Genomic DNA, 13,927 nt, shown 5'->3' with positions numbered 1-13,927 from the left:
TTTGACCATGAACCTCGGCTGCCCTTGTACACTGCCTCCTGCATCTATTTACATACATTTACAAGCTTCAGCAACCACTATTATTTTCCCCTTGCTCACCTGTTTGGTATTGTTCAGCATAGAAGCCATAAAGCACATTGGTCCCATTTGAATGAAGGACATCATGTATACAACTTAATACCCCAAAAAAGTGTAAAAAACAACATTATATGGAGATTCCTGTGGCATAAAGAAATCAAACTATATTAATTAATTTAAGACTGCATCTGGCATTCGCTTTGGTGAAGGGAAAGTCTAGGCATTTTCTTAATAAGACTTGTTTTACTCCAACTTTGAAAATGTAACTTTGTCCCGTGTGATATCATTCTGACACGTTATATTTTTATATGAAGTGTGGCTCAGTGTTGCTCAAGGCGTCATGCTGTTAAAAGCTCATTTTCAGCTTTGTGAATGGTGGAAGAAAACAAAGTATTATATCCCCACTGGCTTTGAGCCCAGGCCTAATATTATACAAGTGACATTTTATTAGTTTGATTTTTATTTATTTGATGTAGAGAAAAAAGTATTCTTGAAAATTGTTCACAGTGGGGAACAAGACAATTGACCACATTTTACTAATACATGGAATACAATATATATTTGAACATTAGCAGTGAACATATATTTAAACATGTGCACATTTATAATGTTGAGTATGTTAGTAAAAATACAAAATAAAAAGCAAAAGATTTTATAGGGATAGGATAGACATTTCTCGACACATTTTTACACATCCATGTAAATTTTTTGGAAAATTTACATGGATTGCAAAACTATAATCTGATATAAATCGTAATCGGGATAATCCAAAACAGATATCAAGTATTTCATGTTTTCCTTGCCGCTGGTGCTCTCTCCTCTACTCTTTCGTCGAGCAGAATCCGTTAGTCCAGACAGAGGCATCTTCGCCCTCTGCGGGACCCCAGAACTCGCTGTGTGGACGGACCACTGCAGGTCAAAGGGGAGCGGAAGTGAAGCTCGCGGGGCGGTCTGAAAGTGTCAAACAACCACAGTCCGCACACACCCTTGAGCTGTTCTGATCCTTAATGACTACTGAGTGAGACAAATTAAGAGAATTGAGAACAGGATCAATAAAATGTCATTGACTTCAAGTAACGGTTGCTTTTTTGTACACTTAATTAGCATAAAATTAGGGTGAAATAAAACTAAAGAATACATTGCACATTCTTACTACATGTTATTACTTCAGCTGGGGAATTGTGTCAAACCAATTACTTCAACTGTAATGACTTTAATTGCTGCTAGTTTTATTTATCTTTGGGCTTGAGGAAAACGCGAAGAAAGTGCTTCAGGCTGTTTTAGACGGTAAATTGAGATCATTATTACCATTTTATATTTGTTCACCTGGTGATACACATTTTTAAATTCAAATCTGCTCAACCCTCTCCATTCTTTTAGTAGTACAAAGTTTGGAGGGATACGTTTGACTTTATTTCCAAATGGCAACAATCAAGTAATGTTTAAAAACATTTTTATTTGCTTTATTGAGAAGGAATAAAAAAAATAAAAAAAAATAAGAAATTGTGATTGAACAGTAGGGGGGAAAATGTGATAAAATCGCAAATTAATATTTTACACATACACATTTTTAAATTCAAACCTGCTCAACCCTCTCCATTCTTTTAGTCGTTCAAAGTTTGGAGGCATACGTTTTACTTTATTTCAAAATGGCAACAATCCAGTATTTAAATTAAATACATTTTGATGTGCTTTATTGAGAAGGAATGAAAAAAGAATTGTGATTGAACAGTAAGGGAAACAATTAAATAAACTCGCAAATGAATATTTTTGGTCCTATTGCCTCGCTATATTGTATAAAATTTGCTTTATGTGTAATTTTTTTGCTTCCCACAACCGAGTTTGGTCACATTTTGGCAGTAAAAAGCGACATATAAAATAGATATATAAAATGAACATAATTACAAATAAATAAATAAATACATACTTAATCAGTTTGAATTATCTGTAGTTATCTGTGTACAAAATCGGCTTGTTATTGGTTTTTAGTGCCTGTTGAAAGGTCCATGACGCAGCACTTGCCAGTATGATCCATCCATTACTGTATATTTGTGGTGGCTTTTCACTGCTCTGTGCTCCACCCACCGCTGTGTCAGACTGAAGGCAGTCTGCACCTTTCGATCCCTCCATCCATCCGGACTGCTTTTCACCTCTCACACCTTTTAATCATTTATTTTTAGAGGAACTCACCCACTCAGATCCGCGACACAGCTTTTCTCAGCTCTCTGATGGCTGTGTAGGTGTCAAAGCTATCACTCTACCGGTTTTCTTTTTCTTTTCTTTTTTAGTCCTCTCACTGATTCTCCACTTCCTGCTCAATCACACCTCCGTCTATCCAGGACACTGCTGGGCCTGACGTAGTCTTGCCCTCAGAAATGCGTCACCTTTCTGGCCCCGAGCCGCCGTCACGCTGCCCCTGTCCTTTAGTTGTTATTATGCTTGGTCAGACAGGGTCACTTTGGTGAGTGGGTATTTTCTTGTTGTTTTTAAGCCATGTATAGGAAAGATTTTAATGATGGAAATTGGCAATAGGCATATTTTTTTGTCACTTGGGCTGGATATTGCCTCAGGATTGACAGTTAAAACATGTCTTTAAAGGTATTAGTCAAAGTTTAATGATCAGACAAATGTGAAATGTCTGTAAAATAAATAGGAACTTAACAACATAACACAAAGCTCTTTTTATAGCATTTTTTAAAAACGGTATTCAAATTTCAACTTGGATCCATTGGTTTTCAAGTGTGCCTTAAGGTAAATAAATACATTTTGGGTTAATGATTTTGGATATAAGGTCCTGAGCAAACTTCTGAATAAAAAAAACAGCATTATTAAATGTATTGAACCAGACACTGCGACATGAACGATATTTTCCACACAAATTTATTTAAAACATTACTATTAAATGATAATCATGAGTCCGTTTTTCTCTGTAGTTAAACTCATGTTCAATTTGAGCAAAAACCCAAGCCTGCAGTAGAAAAGTATTTTGCTTTTTTTTTAATGCAAATTGATCTCAGTCTTGTTCTGTAGAAGAGCTGGAGGATTAGATCAATGTACGGCGTGCCCACAATACATTGACCTAAATGTCCAGGTGTTCATTAGACATATTTAAATATCACTGTTTTGTTGCCCGCAGTATTAGTGTAAGCACATTTTTGCACACACTTGTAATGCAGGCCACAGTGTATCAGGGGAAACAGGTGTAGTGGGACTTGGGCTATAAAAAGACTGGCTTTGGGGGTTTGTCGTCGCCCCTAGATGTCCATAGTTATGCAACAAAACCAGGCCAAACTTTTACCCCCTGCTCTGCTATCGGCATGGCTTGAGTAATTTTCTTTACAAGTTTAGTAGCTTATTTATTTGCATGCACTCGTTAAATATGCAGCTCCTCTTGCGCTTATTGCTCTAGGCTTGGAATGTGCGACATTCAAGTTTTACAAATGAGAAACAAAGATTCATCTAAATAATTTGTAGAGCTTTTATATCATGCATCATATAAACTCTTGTTTGGAGGGGGTTAAAGGCCCCATGGGTTGGAGAAGATACATAATTATTTATGCTTATAAAAAGTAACAAAATGTGATAGAAGTAAGCGCAAAGTGGCAAGATTCACAATGATTAATTCCATTATTAAAGGAACCTGTGTCTCCCTCTTTCTAATGGAAACATAGATAATTAAAACTGTTATTCAGTTTCTAGGTGTCACACAAGGCAAGTTTATTTGTAGAGCACAATTTGTACACAGGGCAATTCAAAGTGCTTCACACAACAGGAAAAAGACATGACAGAAATCAGATAACAGTTTACAAGAGTGCAAAGAAAATAATTTCAGTCATATGCACAGCTAAACAAAACTGTTTTTAGCTTGGATTTGAACATTGTCAGAGTAGAAGCCTGTCTCACATCTTCAGGAAGACTGTTCCAGATTTTAGTAGCATAAAACTGAAACGCAGATTTTCCATGTTTAGTCCCAACTCTGGGCACCAGCAGGAGACAGGTTCCTGAGGTCCTAGATGGTACATATGGCACTAATATGTCCGAGATGTACTTTGGTGCTAGGCCATGGAGAGACTTTGAGAGTACTCAAGCAAAGCTGTTTTAAAGTCTATTCTCTGAACCACAGGGAGCCAGTGCAGAGACCTGAGAACAGGTCTAATGTGATCGTACTTCCTGCTTCCAGTCAGAACCTGAGCATTCATTCGCCTGTATGGACTTTCTACATGCCTGACTGTATACTCTTCAATACTTTCAGACTGCAAAGAGGCGATAACCATCACGAAAACTCATTGCATCCTTCAGCATCTCAATCTCCCCAGCAGATACTTCTGCGTCCGCAATTGAGGGCATTAAAAATGGCATCATCAATTGTGCTTGCTAAAACTTATATGTTTAGTTTCTTATGCTCCACTATATGCCTGTGGCCATTCAAGACTATCACAGCTGATGTTGACCTTCTGTGAGTGAATGGGTTCTGTTAATTTTCTGGAACATCTTTGCGTTTGACTCAAGGTCATGTTGCAGAGCCTTGTACCGATAATAGAAAAAAAAATGAAAAAAATGAGCAAAACCTTAAAAATAATGACGGTATGTTATGTTTACGTGAAATGTGGAGTCCTATTTGTCACATGCACTTTAAGATCATCACTAGTTGCTTTATCCTCACTTCATTTCCTTTTGACTTGACATGAACCTGCCTTCCACGTCGTCTCTAACCCAATGGAGCAGTATCAATGCACAACCGCACGGCGACTACATCACTTATAATAAACACAATGGCCCAATTTGTCCATTTGTGCTGACCAATCTAACACGATCACTTACGACAATAGCAGCAGCAGATTTCGACGACGGGAGTTAATGAAAGGCGTACAGGGACCTGAACCGGTGCGTCTGTTAGCCACTGAGCTGAAAGATCCAATTCTCCAGTAGACTCGTATCCGGAGTGCGCACGGCTCGATCTCACACCTCACTTCCAGCCCTCTGTCTCTTCCTCTGCTGCTGCTGCTGGTGGTACTGGTGGTGCTGGAGTCCCTCATGGGAAAGACGGGGATCAAAGGCTTTTCTGGTAGAGTGTACGTTGATTTTCTTTTACGTTTAATGTGAAAAAACAACAACAAATAAATACCTTGTCATGTCACATTCTATGCTTCTATTGTTTTCATGATCAAACACATGATTTCAACTTGAATATAACTAAACAATATCACAGTTATTAATATTACATGAACATTTTCCAAGTTCTATAGCGTTGCAGTCTTACTTACGTTTAATTACATTTCATGAAACTGAACTATATGATTATAGCCGTTTTGGAAAATGGCCTTTGTCTGTCGTTTTTTGTGTCTTCTGATTATATCGCACACAAGATCGCAATTTTGAACTAATCACCCCCGCAATGGCTCCGTACTCCTTTCAGAGAGGTCAAAGTTCACAGCTGACTCATTGAGCAGACTATAGCCTTACTATGAGATGTCAGACAAAATTGGCGTGACCTTTTGACATCGGCAACGCTGCACCGAGGCATTACAGACCATTATTTCTTACGTCTAGAAGAGAGGCTTTTATCACTTCTGCCTTCTACTGCCAGTCTCAAAAGCTCGCGGTCACACAGTTCAGATTGTCTTTGAACCGGGGCCAGCTCAGTGAGACCAGTACAGTTGTTTTGTAGCCGTTGCAGTGGCGACTTGACAGATGTTCGGTAAGCAACGGCGAGGATGTCACGGCGAGGACTGAAAAGGGCTTTGTACGGCTAATGGCACGTTCATCACAGAAACGAACAATATGTGCGGTATAGCGGTGTTCAGTGTGTTTTCAATGAAATATATGTCAACAGAATCAGATTTTGAAGATAACATATTGAGCACAAACCAGCCAGACTATCATTTAATACAAAACTGTAAAAAACTGTAAAACTATATACTATGTTCTATGACAGAGAATTGGCTGTCGACCACTCAACTACCGTATTTTCCAGAGTATAAGAATAAAAAAAATAAATGCATAATAGAGAAAAAACAGACTTTATAAGTCACTGGAGTATAAGTCGCATTTTGGGGGAAATTTATTTGATAAAATCCAAGACCAAGAACAGACATTTAATCTTGAAATGCAGATTAGAGAACATGGTGAATAGGTGTACATATGCTAACGTAACACCTTCAGCTACATGACGCACCGTGAACAAACTTTCGTAAGTGTCTGTTATGTTAACGTAACATATTAACAGTTATTCAGATAACTATAGCATAAAGAACATGCTAACAAGTTTACCAAAGCATCAGTTTTACCCCAAATCACTAAATCCATTGAATTCTTCTTCCTCTGTGTCACTTCTAAACAACTCCACAAACTCTGGACTTAGACAAAGTGCAGATTCTTCTCCTGCGGCGGTTGCCAGGGTGAAAATAACAAATAATATCACAAGTCAGTCCGGAGTAGAAGATGCACCCCGGGCAAAACTATGTAAAAAGGTGCGCCTTATAGACTGGAAATTACGGTAAAAAGCCTCTACTGATCATTGGCAATTTGAAACTATTAGATCTGGATTTGATTGCAATCCGCTAAATTGCAAACTTCTAATTAGCATCACCAAGATAAGTCCCAAAAAGTCCCAGTTTCAGACTCACATGACACCATCTTTTGTCCATAATTATTATGTTCTGACATTTTGAGCATGTGAATAGCGTTGCTTTAATCGTCACCCAAAGTGCTAATAACATGCGGTGTCGGGATTGTGTGTAAAGTCTATTTCAGTCTTCATTTACATTTAGTTGTGTTTCTAGTCCCCCACGTCTGCTCCAAGGCCTGCTCTGTTTTTCACAGCAGTGATCTTACTACTCGATATGGTTCATGGAGCATATGAGGTGAGAAATTATGTTTAGAGAGTAAAAGGTTGAAGGAAAAATGCAAATTGCAGAGTAAAAACAGACATTAGTACTGCACGATAGACATGTTTGGTAGAATTAATGAGGTTCGCAATAGTTTTTATACATGTTAACGAGACAAAATCCATAAGGGAAATATGATTACAAACTTTTGCATAGCTTAATGTGTTTATCCAATCACAAAGCCAGTGAACTCCTCTGGTATGTAACAATCTCATGTCAAGCATATATATATAAACGAGAACGATTTAAACATGAAGTAGTCTTTGCATAGCTGTTTCTTCGAATGGAAAATTCAATTTACAACAACAAATATTTAGGATATGTACAACTTATGTACAACTTAGTCATACAATCACATTTCAGACACTTTTTTTTTAATGAATTCTGCTTTTACAAACCAGAAAACAACAAAACTAAATTATGTATTTTGTACATCTCATTTTGCATTTTCACAATAGCGTTAATTGTGTCCGACAAATCACTTTCATATACCTTTCATGTCTTTAATTTGTAGCATAAAGAACATGCTAACAAGTTCACCAAAGCATCAGTTTTACCCTAAATCACTAAATCCATTGAATTCTTCTTCCTCAGTGTCACTTCTAAACAACTCCACAAACTCTGGAGGCAGAGGAAGTGCAGATTCTTCTTCTGCGTCGCTTAGAGCCTAGAGCGCCCTCTTGCGTTTGCCAGTCTGAAAATAACGAATAATACCACATACAAGTCGTTCCGGAGTAGAAGTCGCACCCCGGCCATAACTATGTAAAAGGGTGCAACTTATGGACCGGAAAATACGGTACTCTCTGTAGTCCGTGTACTCGTTGTGTATCATGGCCCAGTTCTCACACAGCGCTCTGGCCCCCGGGTTCCTTCTATCAGAACATCGATTAGCTTGATCTTTCTGCCAGTTGAAGCCGCTCCGACCTGCTGTCAAGCTGAGAGGCTGAGGCGATGGGACGGATAAAACGGTTTGTTTGGGTTTACTTTTCAGATCTACGATTAGAGGCTTAAGCAGGTTTTGGCCAAAGCTGATAACAATTGTGCGCTAACATTGAGGATGGAGGTGCAATATGCTGAGTGTGTCTCAACAGTACGAGAATGGCAGTGTATAGTTAGCGCGTCAGCATCGTGATTGGTGACTTAAGATACTTTGACATGTTTACGTGAATTTGTAATTGCTAGGTTGTCTGTCAATATATATATATATATATATATATATATATATATATATATATATATATATATTACAATATCTCTGAAAATATTTTGATCACAAGTAAAGCTGTGATTTGTTGTTGTTTTTTTAATCAAGATTGAGTTCACAGTGAATACACAGTGAAATATTGAAATGCAACATGCATTTCAGAAGAGGATTTAGAGGCCCAGAGCAGGATAAGCTGGTTTATTCATAAGAAGACCCCAATGGAGAAGGAATCTTATATTGCAGAGGACAATATTTTGTGTGATTCCTTCCTTATTGCAGCTCTTAAATTGTGATTCAAATGTAATAGTTGCCGTGCAGCCATAGTAAGCCCTGCAGCTAATACTTTTCAATATATATACTGCCTGTGGTTGACGAGATCCATCGACCTAAAACTCTGTGGACATGAAAGAAGTAACTGCTTGTTGCAAATCAGGTCTACATGTTTGTGTCAAGTCTGAAATCAAAACATTTCAACCTCATCTATTTTTGAATTTCTGGGTTTGGCAGATTCAGATTCTTGAAAGAAAGCGAATTGGTAATTTCAATTACAAGACACAACTTTTTCTCCGTATTGTTCTGCTCTGACTTGCAGCAACACTTTGATCTATGTTTAAAGTGATCAGCTTAGAGGACTTGCCCATACAAGTCCTTTAATACGCAGCCCGTGTCAGCGGATAATTAATTCTAATATCACCAGTATAAATCATTTGTCCCGGGCCTCCCTCTGGTGTTTCTGTTCGCGGTACACTAGATCCATGTGCATTTGAACTGGATTATGAAACAATTCTCTGGTGATACTATTATTGCTCCTCCCGCTCGCTCCTCTCTTCCTTTGTACTTCTCCATCTCTCTCTCTCCCTCTCTCTCGCTCTCTCTCTCTCTCCCTCCCTCTCTCCACTGTAGCTAATTTGCCTGTTCGCTCCCTTGGGCGTAATTGATTCTCATATCATTAAAACAGATCTATCTTAATTCATCCTAATGTTTCCCTCTCTATTTCTTTATATTTCTCTTTCTATTTCCCCTCTTTCTGTTATTCTTACTTTTTCGCTCTCTCTCACTCTTTCTTTCTCTCATTTATCTATATATATATAAATATATATATATATTCTCCATCCCTCCCTCTTCTCTTCCCTTTTCTTTATATCTCATCTCGCTTCCTTCCCTCCCTTCCCCTTGCTCTTCAACATACCTCCCCCATCTCTCTTTTCCCCCCTCCCTTGCTCTCAACTCTCCCCTTTTTTTCTCTATCTGTCTGTCACCCTCTCGTCCCTCTTTCTCTTTTTTTTAAATATTTTTTTCTCCCACCCTCTCTCCCTCCTTCCCCTTCTTTTCCTTTCCCCCTCTTGTCCCCCCTCTCTCTCCCTCTCTCCCTCTCTGTCCCTCTCTGTCCCTCTCTCCCTCCCTCCCTCTCTCCCTCTTCCTCTATCCCTCCCTGCCTTTCTCTCCCTCCCTCCCTCTCTGTCCCTCCCTCCCTCACTCTCTCCCTCTTCCTCTATCCCTCTCTCTCTCTCTCTCTCTATCCCTCCCTCCCTCCCTCCCTCTCTGTCCCTCTCTCTCTCCACTGTAGCTGATTTGCCTCTTCCCTTGGGCATAATTGATTCTCATATCATTAAAACAGATCTATCTTTGGGGGATACGCCCACATGTTTTAGCCCCTCGCTCCACAGAGCCCATATGCTGTGCGCTAAACCACTTGTGTTCGGGGAAAGTCCCTTCAGATAACAACTCAGTCTAAACATGGGGCGAAAGAAAAAGTGGAGCTTAGCAGCGCGATCACACTTTGCCACCATCAGGGGGTGTGTGGGTCCCAGGAGGAAGGGTGTGGAGAGGCTGTGTGTGAGCAGTCTTCTGGGGGTCTTGAGGTCTCATAGCTGGTTCATTGGAGAGGAGGATGTGGCCTTACTTTTGGCCAGTTCTTCTACGCCACATTTCGCTCATCATTTCCGGGCTCATTCTTTTTCTTTCTCTGTTTCCTCTTCGTCCGCAGATGGAGGGAGTGAGGATTACGGAGACCCCCGCTCACCCAGTCTAGACCCTCATCTGTGCCAAGGTAAGAATGAAGTGTAACTAGACTTTTATTAGCCTGAATAATTCTTAATAAACTATGTGTTTAAGGCAAGGCAAGGCAAGTTTATTTGTAGAGCACATTTCATACACAAGGCAATTCAAAGTGCTTCACACAGCAGGAAAAATGCATTCAATTCACAAAGAAATGACAGAAACAGAAATACAATAAAATTAACTAAATTAAAAATTATCAATCCAACTGATTTTCTAAACTAATAAAATCACAAACAAAAGAGAAGAGTGCAAAGAAAAAAATCCTTTCAGTCATATGCGCAGCTAAACAAAACTGTTTTTAGCTTAGATTTGAACATTGTCAGAGTAGAAGCCTGTCTCACATCTTCAGGAAGAATGTTCCAGATTTTAGCTGCATAAAACTGAAACGCAGATTCCCCATGTTTTGTCCTGACTCTGGGCACCAGCAAGAGGCCGGTCCCTGAGGTCCTCAGAGTCCGAGATGGTTCATATGGCACTAACATATCCAAGATGTACTTTGGTGCTAGGCCATGGAGAGACTTGTACACAAGCAGAGCTGCTTTAAAGTCTATTCTCTGAGCCACAGGGAGCCAGTGCAGAGACCTGAGAACAGGACTAATGTGATCATACTTCCTGGTTCTGGTCAGGACCCGAGCAGCAGCGTTCTGGATGTACTGCAGCTGTTTTACAACTCGTTTGGAGAGGCCAGTGAGCAGGCCGTTACAGTAGTCTAATCTACTGGAGACAAACGCATGGATAAGTCTCTCTAAATCTGGTTTTGACACTATATTTTTGATTTTGGCAATGTTTTTTAGATGGTAAAAAGCTGCTGATGTTATTGATTTGACGTGGCTATTAAAGTTCAAGTCTGAGTCCATTATTACCCCCAGATTTCTAATTTGGTTTGTAGGTTTTAGAGCGAGACTCTGGAGGTGACCGCTAACACTTTCTCTTTGTTTCTGTGGGCCAAAAACGATTATTTCAGTCTTGTCTGAGTTCAGCTGTAGAAAGTTGTTTTGCATCCACACACTGATCTGTTGGATGCAGTGACAGAGTGAATCTACTGGTCCATAGTCACCTGCCGATAGTGAAACATAGATCTGAGTGTCGTCTGCATAATTGTGATAGGACACATTTTCACTGCGTATCAACTGACCTAACGGCAGCATGTAGAGGTTGAACAGAAGGGGACCCAGGACTGACCCTTGGGGCACTCCACAGGTCAGGGTCATGTGGTCTGAGACACAGCTACCAATTTCAACAAAGTACTTCCTGTCTTCCAGATAGGACCTTAACCAGTTTAGGGCAGTGCCAGTGATGCCCACCCAGTCCTCTAGTCTCTGTAAGAGGATCCCATGATCGACAGTGTCAAAAGCAGCACTCAGATCTAACAGAATTAAGACTGAGGCTTTGCCCGTGTCAGTGTTCAGGCGGATGTCATTTGTCACCTTGACAAGAGCAGTCTCAGTGCTGTGATGAGGTCTAAAACCTGACTGAAAAACATCAAATGAGTTGTTTATTAAGAGGAAATCTGTGAGCTGTTGGTAAACAACCTTTTCAAGGACTTTGCCCAAAAATGGCAGATTAGAGATGGGCCGGTAATGACTCAGTACTGCGGCATCAAGACTGCTCTTCTTTAGGAGAGGCTTTATGACCGCAGTTTTCAAAGACATTGGGAATGTTCCAGATTGAAGCGACATGTTAACTATGTGAGTGAATGGTGCTAACAAACTGTTCAGCACAGACTTTAGAAATCTGGTGGGTAACACATCAAGGCAGCATGTAGATGAACTCAGACTGGTGATGATCTCATGGACAGTTTTGTCAGTTACTGGTGCAAAGTGAGTTAGCTCTAAGTGTCTTGGTGGTTTTAGGGTAATTTTTTGCATTGTGGGATTTATAGCATTTTTAATGCCCTGAACTTTGTCATTAAAGAATAATGCAAACTCATTACACTTGGATGTGGAAATGAGTTCTAACGGCAGCTGAGCTGGAGGGTTTGTTAATCTGTTTATTGTGGCAAACAGGACACGCGAGTTGTTACTGCAGCTTCCAATTATTTCAGAAAAATATCTTTCCCTAGTTCTACATAAGATTAGGTTGTACATGTTCAGCTTTTCTTTGTAAATCTCTTTTTGAACCTGGAGCTTTGACTTCCGCCATTTCCGTTCGGCCCTGCGGCACTCCCTTTACTGTGCCCTGACCGAATCATCATTTCTCCACGGCGCCTTCTGCTTATTTTTAACCATTTTAGCCTTTATAGGGGCGATGGTGTCCAGAACATTCAAAACACTAGATGTAACAGAGTTCAACAAATCATTTACATTAGAACATGAGACATTTTCAAAGTTTATCATTTCCATAAACAGTGCACCTGTGGAGAAACAGACAGGTCAAAGAAGACACAGAAATGATCAGACAGAGCAACATCGATCACATTAACATTTGAAATATTTACCCCCTTTGTAATTATGAGATCTAGAGTGTGTCCTTTGCTGTGGGTGGGGCCTCTCACATGCTGAGTAAGACTGAAGGTTTCAAGGACAGCATCAAGCTCTTTAGCGTTTCTGTCACAAATATCATCAACATGCACATTGAAATCACCTGTAATGACCAAACCATCAAAGTCTGTGCATATGACTGAAAGCATCTCAGTAAAATCATCAATAAAACTTTGGCAGTGCTGGGGAGGCTTGTATAAAACAATGAAGAGAATGGATGGAGACCGTTTTAGCTCCATTTTAAAGGATACATACTCAAATGATGAAAACACCCCAAAAGACAACCTGCGGGTAATTATTTCATCTCTAAAGACAGCACAGACTCCACCCCCTTTTTTGTTTTCTCGTGTTTCAGATTCAAATTTAAAGTTGGGTGGAGCAGATTCTATCAGAACTACATTTCCTGTGTTTTTGTCAAGCCATGTTTCAGTTAAAAACATAAAATCAAGATTATATTGTTACATAAAGATCTGACATTTAGCACAGCAAGTTTCAGACTAGTTTCAGTGAGACTGGGCTTTATCTTTTCACAGGGAATATGAATCACATTTCTCAGATTGGGCCTGACTCGCATTTTGTTTTTCCATCTGTGTGATGATGTGACTACAGAAATAGCACTAGGGGGGGCTCTTTTTACATAGGGCCCCGGGTTGGTTTGATTTTTAATGTGACAATAAGTCCCGGCAACGCTGAGACCCAGTGCATCCTAGCTATGGGAGATACCAGGTGAAAGGCGAGGTTGGATGGGTGGTGGGGCTTTTGTAGCCAAGGAGAGTTTGGGACCAGGTGAGATGCGAGGGGGGATGGGTGGTGGGGCTTTTGTTGGTGTAGTCGGCATAGCCCTTGCTATATTGGGCGTGAGTGGAGCCATCTTAATGCCTGATTTGATCAGACTTTCAAAATGGCTGGGAAGGCCCATGGGTGAGAGTGGAGATGAGAAGGAGAATGATGAATCTTTAGTGGGAGTAGATGTTGCAGGGGGAACCCAGGGCTGGTGTGAAGGCAGGGGCAGGGGTTTAATATGAACCATTATGAATTAAATCTTATCGTGGTATAGTTATTGTAAAAGTGGTACCCAAACTTTTAAGGTTCAGCAAGTGCAATGTTTCAATAAGCTTTTTGATTGTGTTTGTTAACAAGGAGGTGACATTTAGCATTAGCTGCCAATGAATAGTTTGTTTTTTCAAAATGTGTTAAAAATGTACATGCATTTATGC

At 39.9% G+C, this 13,927-nt stretch overlaps 2 protein-coding genes across 9 annotated transcripts in view; both read left to right on the top strand.

Moving 5' to 3' along the window:
- Nucleotides 1–13,927, top strand: part of tanc2b (tetratricopeptide repeat, ankyrin repeat and coiled-coil containing 2b) — a 150,469-nt gene that overhangs the window by 23,514 nt on the left and 113,028 nt on the right. For all 8 annotated transcript variants that reach the window (XM_072455949.1, XM_072455948.1, XM_072455950.1 and 5 more), the window contains exon 2: nucleotides 10,157–10,219. In XM_072455949.1, the coding sequence (XP_072312050.1) occupies nucleotides 10,157–10,219 (63 nt within the window). The remainder of the gene's footprint in view (nucleotides 1–10,156; nucleotides 10,220–13,927) is intronic.
- gngt2b (guanine nucleotide binding protein (G protein), gamma transducing activity polypeptide 2b) overlaps nucleotides 11,899–13,927 on the top strand; it is a 139,592-nt gene continuing 137,563 nt past the window's right edge. Inside the window, exon 1 of the mRNA XM_072455957.1 lies at nucleotides 11,899–11,908. The gene's annotated coding sequence lies outside the window, so the exon portion shown is untranslated. The remainder of the gene's footprint in view (nucleotides 11,909–13,927) is intronic.

Source organism: Eucyclogobius newberryi, unplaced genomic scaffold (assembly GCF_026437365.1).
Source record: "Eucyclogobius newberryi isolate DKJ021-1_F unplaced genomic scaffold, fEucNew1.0.hap1 SCAF_20, whole genome shotgun sequence".
Lineage (NCBI taxonomy): Eukaryota > Metazoa > Chordata > Actinopteri > Gobiiformes > Gobiidae > Eucyclogobius > Eucyclogobius newberryi.
The sequence above is the reverse complement of the archived record's forward strand: the minus strand, read 5'-3'. Positions and strand labels throughout refer to the sequence as shown.